Source organism: Marmota flaviventris, chromosome X (assembly GCF_047511675.1).
Source record: "Marmota flaviventris isolate mMarFla1 chromosome X, mMarFla1.hap1, whole genome shotgun sequence".
Lineage (NCBI taxonomy): Eukaryota > Metazoa > Chordata > Mammalia > Rodentia > Sciuridae > Marmota > Marmota flaviventris.
The window spans coordinates 28,015,132-28,035,365 of NC_092518.1; the positions used below are offsets into that span (position 1 = coordinate 28,015,132).

The following is a 20,234-nucleotide window of genomic DNA, read 5'->3' on the forward strand; positions in this document are numbered from 1 at the left end:
GGCCTTGGGTTTGATCTCTAGCACTTAAAAAAAAATAAATTTGTCTCAAATGCTGGGTTTCCTAAATATGTTTTAAAGAAAAAAAATGAACTGAAGACATGTAATTTAGAAGTGCTGTCTAAATGGTTTACACAGCAGAGAAGACACAAACCAAACCACATCAGTGAAACCACTTTTATTTTTATTTTTTTTTCCACATAGATAACTTCATGTCAACTACAAAAATCATGAAATGAACTGCTCTTGAAACTGCAAACTCAAAATCACTGGAGTGATAAACAGGTTTACCCCAGATGACTGTTAAAAAAAGTAACCAGGATAACATAAATTCATATTTAAGTAGTAAACATGTCATATATTTAAAAAATAATAAATACAGTATAGCAGTAGAGAAATTAACACCATAAACAGCATGAAATATATTGTATTTTTTAAGACAGATGAAATTTCTAGGCACAGTTTTAGGCATTAAAGAGGACACAGAGGCATAGGTTAGTGTGTGCTGCTCTGTACAAAAATACAGTCTGAATAAATTACATTGCTAGCCATACAATTAGACATCACTTACCAGTCAATTCATTGCATGTTTAATAATATACAGGTACATGCTATTCCATATATATCATTTATATTTCAAACACATAGGTCTCTCTATTTATGACTTTAAAATTTACATGTTGAACTTACAAAAAGCTAATTACTTGTGCAAGAAATCCGAATAACTAGCCCTGCTGAGTACTTTTATGATATGCATGTGTGTATATATATTATTTCTCTAAGATAAACAATGGGTCTGTGGTTAACAATTTTGCTTATGAAAACATCAAACAAACCTAAAGCCACAAAGACATAATGTTAATGTTAAGTGAAAACTTCACTCATGTTTATTCTGATAGACAAAATAGTTATTTCAGATGAGCAACAATTTTCCTGTTGTACTGAGCCTTGTTAATAATGAAACACTCCCAAATATTAGGGATGGTAGAAATATAGCATAGGGCTATAGGGCTCTTACTGGGAAAGGACAAACGTTTTAGAAGAAATCTACTTTTCAATAAATGGCAATTATGTATGCCTCAACCTATAACATATTCTGTCATTCACTATCCAGCTTGTCATACTGACAAGAAAATGAAAAGTTGATTATACTCTAAAAATGATATTGGTCTAACAGCACACTGCATCCTCCACTAGATCCAAGAAAAGTGCCTCATTGATGTCAGCACCAAAGTACTATACTTCCATTATTCAGGAATAAAGACTTCTCACAATAGCGCATGTTTAATAGCTGAAATCCCTATCCAAATATCATATTTCTCATACTGCTCTGACAATACACAATTAACTGCAAGATAGTCTGCCCCAGATTTTACTATTTCTCAAGAAAAATCACTTCAAAATACTCTATAATGCTAATACCTTTCTGGAAAATTTCCTCTCATAGTTTCTTATGATTCTTTACAGAATCATACACGTTTATAAAGGTTTCTCTCTAGGATACATTTGATCACCTTTGTCTATCACTACTAAACCTAGTAATAATAAACCTGGTACTTCATATTTACTTTTTGATTCTATAGAAAATTCACAAGATGTGGCCTTTTGGCATTTGAATAATAAAATAGTTTTATTTGAGGGGAGGAGGGCTGTTGTTTTGGCAACCATTCTTAAGACAAGCTGAAAGCAGAACTCTGTTCTGGGAGGTAAAGCAAATTATTAAACACTATTGATGTGGTCCTACTTTTAATGGATTTTTCAATACAATAGCACACAGGAACGTTTTAAGTTATTTTTCCAATGCTTCTTTCTGCAGAAGGGCCAAACCAGAACATATTATTTTAGTGCTTTGTTAACAAAAATAATTATTTATAAGTTTTATAGAATTGTATATTTTATATAAAAATAGGTTCATAATTAAACTATCCAAATTTGTATATTAAACAGAATTAACATAAGCTTGCAATGAGAGATTAGTTGCAAACTTAGTACCTAGTATTGATATTTCCTTCCCTTGAAATAGTCAGTAAATGATTCTCCTAACATAAACCCATCATAATTGTGTGCACAAATCAGCCCATCGGTTAACTTTAGAGGACCAGGTGAAAACCAAACAAATTCTATCTACTCCTCTATCAAGAAATTTATATAAATCTATCACTATTTCTTTTTTTTTAAATGAAGACATTTAAAATACTTGCAAAAAATAGCAGCCTTCTATTTTAATGAATTTTACACAAAGTGATCATTCTAATTGCTACTCTCTTTTGAACTACAGTGCTTACAGAAGAATCATTAATTTTAAGATTAACACCATTTCAATTTTTCTTCTTAGGCAATTCTATTAACACTTTCCAGTGAAACAGTACAGAACATAGAGCAAAAGCTTTAAGGTATATGTATTTTTTTATAGTAAATAAGTGTGAATACCAATCTAAGCCTCTTAACAATGTGTACAAGGTTAGTGTTTCAATCCACTTCACTAGAGCAAATGTTAATTGTATGTGTAATTAGTAAATGATATGTGGATGGTTATGGAACAACTTATTACCATTTATACTAATGGTTCACATTCTATAAAAATACTTAGGCTTGTTACATATACACAATTGTTTGCTGCAATGTTTCGTAAATGATTTAAAGGGTACAAAAGCAACTCATACATATTTCTTTCTGATTGTCCCAGGGAAAGCAGAGACCCTTAATTCCCCCCCATTCTAGATGGGTCTGAGGCACAATTTCTAATCACATAATGAAAAGCATATGTCTCCAAGTCTTGACTTCCTTCCCAGGGAGATGCTAATTGCCAAAGCATAACCTCCCATTAAAGAGTATTCACTAAGGTGGAATGTGTACCATTAACCAGTTATATTCACAACTCCCATTAGAGGCTGAAGGGCATTCACTTTACAAGAGCTCACTCAAGCAAATAACCAACAGCCAATGTAATTATTGGGTGGGATAAGCAGGTGATAAGGGCTCTAACAGTGGAATCCTTTTCAGTGTACAAAGGAACTTCTAAATGCTGTCTATGCCAGCTGCTCCCCTGCAGGCAACAGGAGACTCAGGCAATTCTCATTCCAACTAGTTTCCCACAATGGTTGCTGTCATACAGACCCTTCACTTTTCAAGAAAAATGACATGAACATATTGGAAGTTTGCAGCATTTGCCTACGTCTAAACAGCTCTCTTAATTTGTGCAGGTCCCTAAAATGGATGTAAAAGCTGGTTATGATGTTGACAGCCAAAAGGCAAAGGATATTAAATCAACTGAGCAAACTGCTTGATGCTCCACAAGTGTTTTAGAAAATAGTGAGTTAGAAAAGATGCAGATGTAAATCTTTTGCTGGATGGTTGCTTTTTCTATTTTTTTTAAATCTGAGACTTGGTTTTAGTAGTAGTCTTCATAGTTCTTAGGGTTCAGGCAGTAAAGGATGGCACCCCCAAATGAAAATATAGTTGCACCCCAAGCCAGGCCATAACCCCAGTTGAACTCATGGTAAATTTTCAAGCTCACAGTTTCAATGAACTTGATTGGGTAAAGAACCAGACTGCAAACCTGTAAAACAACTGAAAGAAAAGCAAATAAAAATTAGAAAATGTTATTTACAGGAAATAAAACAACATAAACATATAAATAGACATTTTAATCAAATAAGCATAAAAGCCAAAACATTTAAAACACTGGTTATTCTAGATGGTATATTTCAAAATATTAAGTTTTTTGTTTAAACACTTTCACAATATAGTAAGAATTACCTTATTAATAGTTAGTGAATCACTAGTATTTGAAGAAATAATTGGTACAATACAATAATTTATATGAGAATACAAAGTAGTGATTCTCACCTTAAAAAACACATATATAATTATCACTATGATGGCAAATAGTACTAGTTAAACTGTTCTATTATACAAAACCTGTAAATAGTACCCTAAAAACAGTGACCTCAATGCAAACTTAAACCCTTGTTATTTATTTATGTGCTTGAGGAACTTGGGAATTCAAATTCACTTCTCCTGATGAAACTGGTCAACCAGTTACATTCATTCAGAATTCATCCAAGATACTCCTCTGTTTTCATTGTTGCTTTGCATCCAACTCAGTCCAACACTCCAGAAAGTTCTACCTTGATGTGTTTCCTTCCATTGTCTTGATCTAAAACTAGTTTCATTTTTCCCTTTCATTTAGTTCATGCTTCTGATCTTTAAAAAGAGGCTCAAAAATAATCTTTTTTCAAGGAGCTACAACTAATTATACCGTTTCTGTTGGATCTAACAGATTATATTTACACATGTATTTCCCATCTACTTTCTGTCAGTGAAGGCATGGAAGCTAATGTTACTGAAAAACTTGGGATAATGATGGCTACTACAGCAGAGCACAAAATTTAGCTTTTATTTTCTAGTTAGCCCTTAGTTCCCAGCCAGGACCAAAGAGGAAATGTGATGAGTCATATCTAACAAAATAATACATTCCAATTAATCAGGAATGGAAGGGAAGGAAAGTTTTATTTAAAAACTATCTAAAATTAAAATGGCATTTATCCTGTGGATATTTTTATATGGGATATGCTGGATTATAGAAGAGATGGTGTCATCTGTTTAAAATTCCTAACTCCCTACTGGATTCATTATTAAATAACTTATATTTTATTTAAATTGATTGAATGAGATTTTATGGGCTGTATCTGCCTCATTCTCTACTATATGACAGTTTTAACTCTCAAGAAATAGACAATAATCTCCCTAAAAATCTAGGGTACAGTTTATATATAATACGGATCGGCAAACTACTAGATCTGGTCTAGTGCTTGATTTTTTAAAAACAGTTTTACTGGAATATAGCCATGCTCATACATTGATATACTGTTCACATTACAATGGAAGAGCTGAATTCTTGCAGCAAAAACAAAATGGCCCATGAAGCCAAAAAAATCTTTGCTTTCTGGACCTTCACACAAAAGAAAAGAGCTAACCCCTGATATATTAAGTAAATTTTTTAGCTAAAATTATTATTATTTAATTCATCCTAAAATACTGTAAATTTCTCAAGTTCAAGAATAAAAATGTTAACAATAAAGGGAACGATTAAGGAATAAGAGAAAAAAAACAAATTTTGACATAGTTTTATACATACACACACACACACACACACACACACTCATACACACAAACATATACATACATAAAACCTAAGAGGCATACATCTTTTGAAATAGTTTACTAAACTTTTTAAAAAGAGCAACAGTATGGATAACATGTTTAATAATACTGAAATTTTATGCTTTAAAATCCACTCTCATCAATTCTTTTTGCTTGTAAAGAATCATTTTGTCAATGATTAACATTTCTAGAAAAATCTACTTAACAAATATTGATCTCTGGCATACAACTGAAGAATTATAACAAATTCACAAGGACATGATTCCTCAAAAACATTACTTTCTCCAAGAACCTGACTAGGAAGTAAAGGGTCATCTGGAGTCAGATATATAATAATTCCAAACACCTTTGCCTGGTAGCTCAACATTGCTCTAAGCTCCCATCTGTCTGCCACACTTCCAAGTTACTACTGAGAGTGGATGGATAAATAGGTTCACATAAAAAGTGAATCTCTTGATAGCCAAAATAGGAATCACATCCTGGTTTTAGCTTAAAAGACTTAGAAACTAAGGTTTAAGTCATTGTCAGGATTCAGTTGAGAACATATTATATAACCCACACTTCACCTATTTCTAGTGGTACAATCTATATTAATTTAAAAAGTCAGGTGGCTCTGTGCCTTTGTGAGGGAAAAGAGAACCTTCACATTTTAAATGTCTAAAAACTTACAAAAAGTCAATTGCTATCAACCATGAACTACATAAAAAGAAATTCCAAAGTTACTAAGTGTGTTTTAAAAAAGGCATTTCTCCTTTGGTTTCTATACTCTGGTTGCTAGTCAAAATATGGCTGATCCTGCCAGGATATGATTGAGACAGGAATGTGAGTTAGATATAGGAATTCATTTACTCCTTCAATGAATTCATAATTCAATAAATATCTCAATGTTTCTAAAGTAACACAGTTTAGGGCATTATTGATAACAAAGGAGACAAGCGGTTATTGCCACGGGTAGGCAGCTCATTAGTAAATAAATACTGATGACAATGGCAAGTACTTTTAATAGGCATGAAAATCCAAGAAAGCAGGACCAGTCAGAGGGATGAGTGCTGCTCTTTTAGATCAATAATGAAAAAAGGGAAAAGGCCCCTCTGGGAAGGAACATTTGTGCACAGACCAGAATGGAATGAAATGGAGGCACAAGTCAATATAGTGGGAAGTAAGTGGTGCAGGTAGAGGGCACAGTGGTTGTAGTACAGAGAGAGAAAAGCCACAGAAGGGCCAGCGGGGACCTACTCACGTTTCATGGATAGCCTTGAGAACCATGATTAGGTGTCTGGATTTTATTCTAAGTGTGACAGGCAGCTGCTAGAGGAATTTGAGCATAGAAGTAATAACTAATCTGAATTATATTCTTAAAGTATTACAATGCTTCTTTGAGAACCAGCCAGTCCCTGGAGTAACGTGTTTACCTATGCTGCTTTTAATATTCATTTCAATGTGTTTTATTTAGCCAATATTTGGCTTCCATGTTATAATATAAAAATACTTTCCTTATAGTGCAAAAGCAGAAATACAATTGCATTAGACTCCAGTGGCATACTTTCTTGAACTGCTACTTTTAGACCTTTATTGTGTTGAATAAAGCCAGACGTAAATTACCCTAAAATGCTTTATGCCTCTGAATTATTTTACTTTCTCTGGAATCAGAGAAAAATACATGCAATAGAAAAATATGATTCTGTATTGGTAAATAATTTTCTCCATGGATGTAGCTAAAAATGCCTCCTTGTCTTTCATAAATTCTGCAAAGGGAGTGGAGACTACTAGAGTTTAGAATTCAAGAAAATGTCATTAAGACTAAATTTCTATTTTACCATGAATCAAGGAAACTTAATAGGCACTGGCTGTGGTATTCTCTGCACTCTGCCTCACAGACAACATAGGAAGTTATGAAAAATTTCAGAATTTATAAAGAATTTAGGGTTCATTCATGTTTCCCCTGGTTTTGTGAAAAGAGGAAATGAAACTACTGACTAAAAATTATATGGAGAGAAGCATGACAAAGCTACTAATTCATGTGCTTTTACGTGCATATTTCAATATTAAAATATTCAAAACACTCAATATATTGAAATATTCAATATTTTTTTCTATGGGAATATTTCAACAAACATTTATTGGGTGTCCACCATGTTCTAGGTGAAAAGAATAAGAGAGGACCTGGTCCTTGACCTGGACATTTCACATTATGATTTGATTTGTACTTATCTGATAAGTACAAAGCAATGTGTTCAACAGCAGTTGTGGACATATTTTTTATAATCCATTCAACACGCACTGACCAAGCTCCAATAATATGACAATTACCAATCCTGCTTAGAGAAGGATGGGAGGGCTTCAGAGTGGAAGCACTGTTTGAACTGGTTCTGGAAGGATGGATAGGAATTGGCCAGAAGAGAAAGATGAAAAGACCCTTGGGAACCAGAAGTGGTTTGTATGAACTCAGAGGTATAAGAGGGTATACCTACAGATAGTTCATGTGGGTAGAATAAAGGATGCATTCACAGTAAGATGTTAGATTCAGATTATAAAAGCCTTAATGTATCATATAATAATAGACTTGTTTCTCTAGGGAGACATCCGAGATGTTATTTTAATGTAAATGCTGTTGGTGCCCTATCCATATACTCATACTTACCACTTCAGTACATGCCATTCAGTACATGCCTTCAAATTGTAAGCACTTGAATTTCTTTGCCTAAATTTCCTCTGGCCACTAAAGCTACTTTGCCTGTCTGAGGGGTGGATCAGAAGTTCTAGAAAATAAACACTGCTATCCCTCAATCACAACTAAGCCCCTTCCCACTGACTTGCAAAATTTGGTGTTCAAACAACCCTGCTCCCTAGTTCCCCAGTGAGGTAACAACTTCTCCAGGAAGATTAAGCTCCAGCTGCTTCTGCTCTGAGTGACAACTGGCTTGGTAATGTTCCCTTTATTGGCTGCCTTCCCAACCCTGTCTCATTTTCCATATCCCTTACCATACCCCTCATTTTAACCTCCCGAATAAAGTATTTACACTTGATTCCTTGTCTTGGGGACTGCTTCTACGGAAACCAAAGTGGCAAATGATGAGACTAGATTTCAGAAATATATCAGTTGTTTTTGTGCAAGACAGACTAAATGGGGAAGACAATAGAGAAGGAAGGGGGCATAATGTATCAGCCAGGCCTAGGTACCTGTGTGCAGTGATAACTAAGGTGGTATCAGTGGAAAAGAAAAGCCAGAGAATATAAAGAAAGACTATAAGAAAGAACTGCAAAACTAAATTCTAGGAAAAGGAAAAGGAGTCACAGACATTTTAAGTCAGATATTGGTATAGAAAAATAAAAGGAAGTAGAGGGAGGCAAAATTTGGGAATGGAGATGTGTCACTTGAGGAACATATGTAGCTTCAACCAAGCGGTGTTGGGTGTTGTTGGGCTGGGGTGTTGTGGCTCAGCGGTAGAGTGCTTGCCTAGCACATGCAATGCCCTGGGACTGATCCTCAGCACCACATAAAAATAAGTAAATAAAATAAAGGTATTGTGTCCAACTACAATTAAAAAATAAATATTAAAAAAAGACTGAAAAAAAAAATAATGGTGGTGTATGAAGACAAGGTGCAGACTTAAGAGAAAATTAAGGCAGAATTGACAGGCCTTTCTAGCCAGGTCCCTAAATACAGAATTTACATAAAGTAAATGACAATTTAAAGAGTAAAGAGATTTGTCCATGAAGAACTGATATGAAGCTATCAATTTCTTTAACTTATAACACCAAAAGTAGTAGTAGTCTATGAAATTACTTATTGGGTAGCGACACCATAAATTATAGTAGCCAAAGTGTAGTTTGATATTGGTACTTGGAAAGTAACATGGAATCTAAAGAACTGTGAGTACAAAGTCCTTTGAAGTTTGAAATCTAAGTTGACTTTTCTGCTAAAATCTAGACTCCAAGTGACTCTAGCCATCTTGTATTAACTTACAGGCTAGTAAGGAGAGGTGTAAACCATAAACCTCTAATTAGAGACAGCTCAGAAATAGAAGTAAGTTGCAGGACCCTGGAAAAAAAAGTTACCATTCCACATAAATAATCATAGGAGGCTTTTATAGATACAACAAAAAGGAAGCATCTTTAATAAAATAATAATTGGAGATTATGTTATTAAAAATCTGAATCATAAGAGACTAAAAATATTCTGTAATTTGTATTAATAAGGCTTTGTGGAAAAAGAAAAACATCCTAAATCCCTGTGGGGAATAAAAATGATCTCTAGCCAGTTCAAAATCAGACAATAAAAGAAGAGATCCAAGAAAGACAATCACTCCAATTTTACCAAGTTTTTCATTAAGAGAACTGGGTGCCAGTTTTCAGAATCATATCAAATCCTGTCATTGAGAGGTATCCTAAAAGAAAATACTGTAGTAAACTGCACTAGAAACACACACAGATTTCATTATGTGCTATAGTTCAGTCATGCTGCACTGATCAGATGGTCTTTATGCCATCTCAAGTTGATGACTTCCTTCAGGTGTTATTCCTGAGATCGAGCAACTGAAGTTATAGGATGGACTCCAATTATAGTACACAGTTGGCAGCTGAATTCAAAATCCAGGTTGATTCTGCTTTGTTTTTTTGCATATATGATTCACACCCCAGTAAAGATGACCGGTCAATTCACACAGATGTCCTGAATGTAAACTCTGGCTCTCCAACTTACCAACTGGATAACTCTGGGATATTACTTTCCCTTTCTGAGCCTGTTTCTTCATAAATAATATGGGGAAAATAAGCATCTAATTTTAAGATTGTTATATCAGAAATAGCACATGTTAAAGTGTCTAAGACTGTGGCATATGGCATATGGTAGATGCTTAGATTATTATTATTATTATCATAAATAACATCTGGTTCTGAAATCTAGATTTCTAGGACTGGTAAGAGAGTTATAAAAAATGGGGCAATGGTTTAGAAAGGCTGTAATGATGGCTTGCTCTTGCTCTGCTACCAACTTTTCAAGCAGCTAACAAGCTCCCTTGACCCTTGTGGTCATGAAGGACTTCAAGACAAAGAGAAGATACAATCTTTAAAATTCCTTTGCCTGTCTTTATGAGATTTAGTCATCAGCTTTCAGGAAAAAATCCTTAGAATTTATTATCTAATGTTAAGATATTATATTTGCATACTATAGGTGTCTGACATTTGTTAATGAATGAATAAAATTTTAAAATGAAAACAATCACTTTGATAATTATTACTAGCTTTGTGGTCATATGAAAGTTGCCACTTCATAAGTTCCAACAATAGAAATGTTTTTTAATTACAGTTTCTTGTTTACATTTTTGTATTTCCCCACTGGATTATAAGCCACATGACTTAGTCATCTTTTTAGCATTTATTCAGAAACGATTTACTGAGTGCATCTGAGTACCAGGCACAGCACATGGTACAGAATTAACTATGTAACTCTGGATAGAGATGTTTCTAAGTGCCAGTGATATGTCTGTATTGAATTTATGTGCTACATGTCTCAGCAAAAGATGAAAAAAACATTTCTTTTTTGAGATAGGCATCATTCTCTATGTGTGTGAACACCAAAATAATGCTTATTGTCACAAAAATTTAGGCTATTTGGAGAAGGAAACATTTTGAAAAGAGAAACACAGACCATTTACAAGTAGAACAAGATTTGTAAAAGGGGAAAATGGCCTGAAATACACATTTAGAAAGAATCACTACTTAAATGCATGTTTAATAAGAGGCAAGAAAAATAGACAACCATAACTTTAGCTGGCATTGTTTCAAGTAGGCAGATTATCTAACTTTTCCAATCTTAAGCATAAATCAATAATAGATTATTATGCATAATGAATATCTTTCTTATCCAGAGATCAGCTGCAGGCAATTCTTTAATGCTCTTAAAATGGAAGAGAGAAACATTTATGTGACATGTTATAACAGCCAGTGAATTTTATCTTATATGTACAATGAACACTAAAATAATGGTTATTTCAAAATATGTCCATAATCACACTGTCAAATGATAAAAGAGTAAAATTAAATCTCAATATATGTACATTTAAAAAATATAGTAGTATAATGCTCATTTTAGGTCTCAGAGGGTAGAACAACACTATGTGAATTCCTCTCATCATTTTATATTTTAATAATATATGTAGTAGCTAGAGCTAAATCAAAATATTTATTTCAGCTAAATCTATTACCTTTTACTTATATTCATTTACAATGTATTTTCTATTACAACAAGTACTTATTTTCACAAATTTTTCTGTATTTGTAAAAATACAGATATTTTTAGGAAAAAAAATCTGGAAACTTCCAGTTAATATTCTAAACATGTTTATAAGATATGGTATCAACAATGAACTTTTTGAGACAGAATTCCATTTCAAGAATTGTATATCATTGAATTTATCACGAATACTCTTATAATCAATTATCTAATCATTATGTTAATAAATCCTATCTGCAAAGATAGACATGATAAAATTGATATATCTAAATTATTTCATTCTAAGACAGAAAAAAAGTCATGGTAAATCCATGAACCAAGAAATAGATTAGAAAATAGTGATAGATCTTTAGGAGAACCTTCATGTTGTACTAAATCATTCACAACAGACTCTCATTACATGTGAGAGTAATAAAGTAATGATTACTATGGTCACTTCCTAAAACTTAAAAATGTTTCCTGTAACGATGCTTTCTAGGCTATTAGACAGTATCCACGGTGATATTCTGGCCAATTTTACAGTTGTCTTAATACAATGTTTCTATAACAGGTACCCAAGGAATAGTTCAATGAATGTGCGAAGGAGTCAGTAATGAATAAACCTTAAACTAGTTTAAATAAGTCTTAAACTAGTTTAAGATTCAGTAGCCTTCCAGCCCCAGCTCTGTCAGTAATTATTATGTGATTTTTTGTTTTTGAGAAAAAGGAAAAAGAAGGTTTATTTCTTTGCTAGCAAAGGAGAAACACAGGGGACTCCTGTCCCATAGGCTATGAGTCTACTACTATGTGATATTGAGCAAGTCACTTAAATATATGAATTTGATGTACTTCTGAATTTCTTCAGCCCTTTAGGCCTTTGTTTTTATGACATTGACATTCTGACCATTCTTCATGGGTATAAGAAAATGAAGACAAACAGCAGGGGGCAGCAAAATACTTTGGATTTTACATTTTTAGCTCCAAGTACCCTTCAAAAATTCTGAGAAATTTCATCTATTCCAACCTTTAAACAGCTTTTAAAAATCCATCTAACAGCCTAGATGATTCTGTCAGTGTCTTCATTATTGACAGTCACAGGGGCTTATTTTGCAGTCTTCAAATCAGATATGATTGACAGGGTAAATTGAAGGCACCACAAGAATCTTTCAGTTTAAGTTGAAAAGAATAATATATTCAAGGATATTATTATAAATGAAAATTAAAACTCTCATCAAATAATATACTGGGCTTTTAGTCCACAAGTCCCTTTTCTACACAGTTCTCTTGCTTTTTGGTTTACCTTGGTTGATGTTTTAATTCAAGCTACACATCACAGAAAGACGGTTGTTAAATAAATGAACATACAATTGGCTTCATATAATTAATTTGCCTGATGGTTCCAGGTTATGTGGTGATTTTTCAGTATAACCATGGTTACTTCCAAAGAGATGTATGATTTTTGAGGGTGCACATTTTGGAATTTTTTTTTCCAGTTTCATGTCAGAAAAAAAAAATGATGCTGCCTTAAGATCACCAAGGGGGCAGTATAAAGGAGAAAAAATGGATGTAAAAAAAGACTTGGTAAATACATCTGCTGTAATTCCTAAGGCAACATCCCTGACAAGATGTATTATTTATTCACATTTGAGTTCTAAGTTTAGAAGTTGCCACTGTGCTCTATGAAATGCTTAACATGCTAAAAACTGATAATATTATGTCTTCAGCCCATTTACCTTAAAATATAACAAATTTTTCTCAATTTTTATGTCATATAGCAAATGTATACTGCTTCTGTATGAGAAGAGATGATGGCAGAAAAGTTCTTGAAACTTTAATACTGGTTTGGAAGTATGAATATATTTACCTGCTGCAAAAAGCATGACAGCAACAGGTCTGTAGAAGCGCCTTCGAGATCCCACGCAGATAGAAATCAAACCCACCAGGAATGCAATGAGAATGATGGCAGCACCACCCAAGAGTAAAGCCAGAGTAGCAATCTGCCAGTCTGGAAAGGAAAAAAAAAGAAAGGCATTGCTTTTAAGCATTAAGTCCTCAAAGAATCAACAGAACTAACTTAGCAGCCTTCACCTTGCTGCAGTTCAACAAATGTGATTTTACTGCACGCTAAGCATCCTCTGGGGTTTGAAATGTTTTGCAACAAAAATTAATATTAATGTCTTTATTCAGAAATGGCTCCTATGCTAAGCTCAGCAGAGTTTTTAGACTAGGGGTTTGCCATGCTTTTCTTCCAAGCACTCTTATTAAGCATCCGTGTTAAATTGAGTGTCCCCTCCATGACCTATTTTCAATATTATTAAGATTTAAATTTTTATTGATCTATAAAGCTCACAAATCTTAGAGAAAAAAATAAGGATGAGGATTAGTAATATATATATATATATATATATATATATATATATATATATATATATATATATATATATACTAATGTAATGACCATCCAGATTAATGAACAAGAAAGTTTCCATGTCCCTTCCCAGCCAATAACCACCATCCCACCTGGGTTAGTGATCACATCTATCACCATGGATTAGTTCAGTTTGCCTGTTTATAAATAATATTATAAACACTTTTGTGTGTGACTTTTAAATCTCTGAAATTCATCCATGTGGTTGTGTGTGGCAGTAATACATTCTTTTTTAGTGCTGTTCCTTCTTAGAAAGCCTTCTTTGACCTCATAAAAATTCTCCAAGTTTTTATTTGCCTTCCCTCAACCACTAAAACAATTCCCCAGCCAATTAACTTCAGGAGGATTTGTTGCTGTTTGTTTGTCCTCTCTTTTATTTCATTCTTATCTCACTCTCGGATTTACTACTACAAGAATAGTTTCTGAAATTAGGTATTCCTACGGAGCGAGAATGGACTAAAAAATGGCTGCAGGACCCCCCTCTCTTCATGCACAGATGAAACAGCCTATATTGACCACTTAGTATATGCAAGCATTATGGACACATCAACTGAGTCTCCCACACACTTCGTAAAAAGTAAACCTCAATGAATGTTCTCATTTCTTACAAAAAATAAAGAAGTAGTTATAGTATGACAGAAAACTGGCCCATTTTCCTTTCCTAAGGAAGGTAGAATGTTCTCTCAGAAGAAGCAATGTGAAATTATGAAAGCACTACTCAAGTTAGCAAGCATTACACTATACAGTGGTGGTTCTAAGTCCCAGACTGCCTCTTCTGGCCCTTAGTTTAATGAATATGTAGGAAATGCAAATACATTTTAATCTATTGTTAAATTGCAACATATTATAGTCAAAGTACAGACTCATGATATTTTGATGCTTTCTTTTAAAATTATCCTTCTAAAAAGCTTCCCAAGTAGTCAGGCATGGTCGTGCACTCCTACAATACCAGCTACTTGGGAGGCTAAGACAGGAGGATCACAAGTTGAAGGGCAGCTAGACAAATTAGTGAGACCCTGTTTCAAAATTAAAATATAAAAAAGCCTATGAGCATAGCTGGGTAATAGAGTACTTTCCTACCATGTGTGAAGCCCTGGAAAACACCAGAAACACAGAGAGGGGATGGGGGGGTGCATGTGGAAGTGGAGGGAAAGCTAACTTCCAAAGTATACTTTTCCACACTCTTTCCTAAGAAATCCTAATTTTTTTTTTTTCACTAGTACTTAACTAGAACTTAAATAGCAATCAGGAAATAAATAAATAAGGGGAAAATAGAACAAATCCACACTTCTTAAAATATAAAGATGAATCACAAGAAAGTAGAAAGCAGTTTTATGCCATCTATTTGTAAGAAAGTCATATAACTTCAAACAAACGTGTATCTGGCTTTTAACTAGAAGTTAAAAGGATAGCCATACTATGGCTTTTTCATTCCCGAACAGCATGTAGCTTTGAATTAAAAAAAGCCAAAAGAATAATCATTACACTTGGAAGCCTCTAAATTTCTTTGGAAAAGTTTATACATAGCACATTATTTAATATATTGGAAATCCTTCTGAAAACTTGTGTGTAAATTGAAATTTCTGAAAGAAAAAAAATCAAAGTTTAATTATATCAAAGCATAGAGGGTACAAAGAAAAGAATAAAATCTACCCATCCATCCATCCATCAATGTAATTCCTGGAGAGTTCGGTAAGAACACCTATGCTAGATATTCTTTTAATTATCTACTACTTTTATAAAATGATTATTATTTAACAACTTTTAATAAATTACTTTATGTAGATTTTTTAAAGTGTTAGTTTCATTTAAACTAATATAAAACTAAATCTCTACCCATTTAAAAATATCTTAAAATAAAACTACAATTAGTTGCTTTTTCCTGATAAGCTCCTTTTCATAACTCAACATACATAAAATATAATACATTTGACTATTTTCACTTCCTATCCCAAATCAAACAGTTATAATTTTGGCTTCTCCTCTTTATCTTCTTTCTTTCTTTTTTTTTTTAAAGAGAAAGAGAGAAGAGAGAGAGAGAGAATTTTTTAATATTTATTTTTCAGTTTTCGGTGGACACAACATCTTTATGTTATTTATTTTTATGTGGTGCTGAGGATCGAACCCAGTGCCCCGTGCATGCCAGGCGAGTGCGCTACTGCTTGAGCCACATCCCCAGCCCTCTCTTTATCTTAAATAGGCTCCAAGAATAGCTAAAAACACAATATACAATTGTTTTCATTTTATATAGGTAGACTAAGAAAAAACATCAAACTTTCTCTATAAAGAGCCAAAAAATAAATAATTTTGGCTTTTTGGTCACGGTCTCTGTTGCATCTATTTGACTTTGCCATGTAGCATGAAAACAGCCATACAAAATATGTAAACAAAGGAACATTGCTGTGTTCCAATAAAAGTTTATCTACAAAAACAGGTGGCAGGCTAGTTTTGACCCTGTGGCTGGGTTATTATTTGGTGCTTCCTGGTCAATGTTTCATTTTCAAATGTTCAACTTTTTTTTCCAGGTAAAGGTCTCTCAAATAATAAAAATCACATAATAAAGTCAATTTGGATAAATGAGTAATATAGAGTAAAAAGTGATGTTTATCCAAAATAGCAATAGAAAATAACAACAAAAAGTGCTAATTTTACACAATGTTAAATTTCCTCCAAATAGTGATACTTTATTTCATATGGAGAACCAATAAAATGCCACAGTAGAAAACACCTGGAAAATAAATGTTATTAAAAGGCACTAGAACCTTATCAGGAAAGGAATCTCTTATAGCACAGGGAATACTTGTAAAAAGTAGGTGAACACAAGCAGTTCGTGTTTTCTACTAAATGTTCTATATATTTAGTATTGAGATTGTTGCTAATAAGAAAGTCACTCTAGATACAATGTCAACAAGGACAGTCACCAGTATCATCACTGGTGTGGTATTGCTACCCTTCCCTTTGATCTACAACCAAAGCTTCAACTACTCAAACAGAAAAGCTGTTTTATTTTCCAAGAGAGACTAGAAATGTCCATGAATGCCACTGTCCTAGCCAGAAGCTGTGCTTAGACTGGACTACTGAGACTATATCACTGATGGACAAGTGCCAAGTTTTAGCATTATTGTCATATACACTTGGAAGGACTCAGGCTGTTTGTGTAGGACTAAAACTTTAAATAGCTGCCTACCTTAGCCTCAATTAGAAAGCAAAGAATTTGGTTAAATATGGCTATCATAGACAAGGAGGCCTAGGGTGCTTTTCAAGGTTCAGCCTAGGCATTTTGGAGCTGAGAACAGGGTTTGTGGCATCCTGTCTCTTTGAGAATATAAGCAGAATTCACTGTTTAAGCATTAGAGTCAACCTGACAGGTGAACACAAAGTCAGAAACTGTGTAGATTGGATGGTTACTATTTCCTTTTTCTTACTGAACAAGACTAGGATATGGGGGAAAAAAGTAAAACATATTTTAATGATACCTAGCACTGGCCATTAAAATAATAGACTGGGCTTCCCATCACTCAATCGAAGCCCAGTACTAGCTTTAGCAAGAATATGTACATATAAAATGTTTTATTATATTCTACAGGACTTGGAGAATTTTACAGAAATATTATATCTCTACCCAAAGGGTTTCTCCATTAAGGTTTGCATGCAAATATTTGCTATCTCATACTCAGTGTTTGTAAAATAAATTAAAATTATGATATACAATTCTTAATTTTCAGCCCCATTTCTTTAAAAAGTCGTGTATCTTAATTTCTCATCATCAGTTCATTTCTGTACCAGTCTTAGTCCCCCAATGAAAGTCCTCACAGTATTTAGTCAGATGAAGTGTTAAAGAGTCCTTAGAGATTTATTACTCTGCATTAGTTTTCCAGTTTTGTAAGTGATGTACTTATACTACAGTAAAGCAGTAAACATAATCCAGCCTTGAACAACTTCAACAGCCGTGGTGCTGTTTTACAAATTGCAGTGTTCTGCACAATTAAAACTGGCCATTGTTCAATGTTAGGGAGTTGATTGGAAATCTAAATTTGTTATCCAAGATGTAGGTGAGCAGGTGGTAATCAGTTTTGAGGAAATAATGTGCTGCCTTGGTTTATAAGCTGGTGAGGGCTCAGATGGGCAGGGTAGCACGTTTTGGATCTGGAAACCAAATCTGAAATGAGGCTGCCATATTACATGTCAGATTCCCTCAAGATTATTTTGGCAAAACTGACAGTATCACACTGGAGGCTTTGGAACTGAACCTAGAGAAGCTGACGTTCAAGAAAAGTACATTTACATGTATTCCCCCACGGTAATAAGATAAAAACCAGGCCATCCCTATATAACATTAAGTTTAACATTAATATGCAACTCAGGAACTAAAGTAGAGTCCTCTTTCAAGGTATTTGTATTAGCTGGCATCAGAGTTTTCTATGTCTGTAAATGCTTTAGTATTCTGCAGAATTATACTGACTTACTTAGTATAATATGTGAGACTAGGCTGAAATAGCCACTGCATTATGAAAATTCTATGGGCTGCATTAAAACTCTTTTTTTTCCTTGGGGAATTCACAGTCAAAATTCACTTACTTTAAGGAAAGGCAAAAATCTTAATGAGGGTACATTTTCCACATTTTGAAGCCAAAGTCAGAGCATCACACACCAGTGCCTAAAGCTTTTCTCCTCCATCCATCTCGTTTCCAAACATTTAACTTATCAAACACTGGCTAATTTATTTATTTCTGTAGAATTGTTTATATGCTGAGATTAGTTCTACTATATGTAAATCCCTAAGCACACAATTGCTACTTCTTTTAGGAAATTAAATATGATTAAAAATAAATGAAAAAACAGTTTTTCTAACCTTTTAAATTCAAGTTCCACTGTTTGTGTGGATGATAGTTCCTTCAATGTATTCATGGTTTTAATGGATGATTCTCACTTCTGTAATTCCCATTATAAATCAAAACATGAATTTTTAAAAAAGGTTTATAATCACATTCAAATTTGTCAGATAGGCACTAGTATCTTCATCTTTGAACCCCCCAAAGGAAATTACATTAATTAAAATACTATTCATAACTACAACTACAATTACTCACTAGATCATCTCTATCTTGACACCACTCTTCACAAGGTATCCACAAATTCTCTCTAATTCACCTAATAAAATGGACAATTTTTACTCATTTCAAGCAAATATTCAGTTCTTCTAAATAACTTTATTATCACGTAAGACATATTTATAGCAAAACATTTCCATTTAACTGGTGAGAACTTAGAAAGCTAATTCTGTATTGTCAATCTGTTTCTATCATCAGGAACTGGAAATAATTAGGATGCTATTTGTTTAAGGGGGGGGGGGTCTTGGTTACAGAATAATACTTCAGACTTACATTCCCCAAATTATTCATGTCTTTGTCCCAACCAGCTCATTTTGTCTGAAAGTATTTGATTATTTTTATCAAATGCAACAAGATTTTATTTTAGGATTAATGCTACATTACATCTGATTTTGGCTAGAAAGGCCATATACTCAAAAAAATTAATCAAAATGAAAATATTATTTTGTGTAAAAGGAAGGTGATTATAGACTTAACAATCTAACTCCAGAATTATCAAATGATATACTTAACTTTTCCAAGTTAGTCCAAACGTGGCAAATGAAGTGGAAAACTGAAACAATTACTGAGGCAGTTTAAACGTTGTTTTCTTGGCCAAGTTGCATTTAGACCTAAATCCATCAGTGTTGCATTAATTTTCCACTATTTCATTATATGGACACAAACAAAGGCAGCCAAGAGAAGAATTAGGATTCCAACTTTAATAATTAAAAGTCTTATCTCTTTTTTCCTCAAACAGATGATATTAAAATAACACTTTTTTCATGCAAACAAATTCTTAAGGCAAATAACTATTTGTATTTGATAAAATGGCAAAAAATATGGATACCATGTACACTGTGTTGCACAAAATGAAGTGGAGTATTGTAAACGCAGCTGCTTTAGATACCCATGTTAACCAAGTTGGCAACAATTTTGAGTCCTTCTCTTTAGGCCCATTCACAAAGCAGGAGTGTATCAAAAGTACAGTGTCAACCTGATTTTAAGCTATTTTAAGGCAACCATTCAAATGTGTGACACAGCAACTCTAATGACCAAACTGCATGTCAATTTTGCCAAACTTTTGGAAAATCCTTGCCGTCGAAACTGCCAGACAGGGTACTAGTTTTTGACCCATGACAATTTCAAATCTGCTTCATAGAATTTATCTTAGAAAACTCAGTGGAAATGTAGTTTATAATCTAAATACCACAAAATATCACCCTCCTCCAATAAAACTACTATATACAGAGCTTAGCAAGGAACCCTGCCATTAAAGCATGTTATAGTATTTAGCCATAAAGAAAGATACCATCACCTCTAATGACTGTTGTTTCTT

General features: G+C 33.5%; 1 protein-coding gene across 1 annotated transcript in view; it reads right to left on the bottom strand.

Moving 5' to 3' along the window:
• Window positions 1–195: 195 nt before the first annotated feature.
• The window catches only part of Tmem47 (transmembrane protein 47), a 28,368-nt gene continuing 8,329 nt past the window's right edge, over window positions 196–20,234 (bottom strand). The window contains exons 2-3 of the mRNA XM_027927459.2: window positions 13,242–13,382; window positions 196–3,567 (exon numbers count right to left, since the gene is read on the bottom strand). Coding sequence (XP_027783260.1) covers window positions 3,389–3,567; window positions 13,242–13,382 — 320 coding nt within the window. The 3' untranslated portion in view covers window positions 196–3,388. The remainder of the gene's footprint in view (window positions 3,568–13,241; window positions 13,383–20,234) is intronic.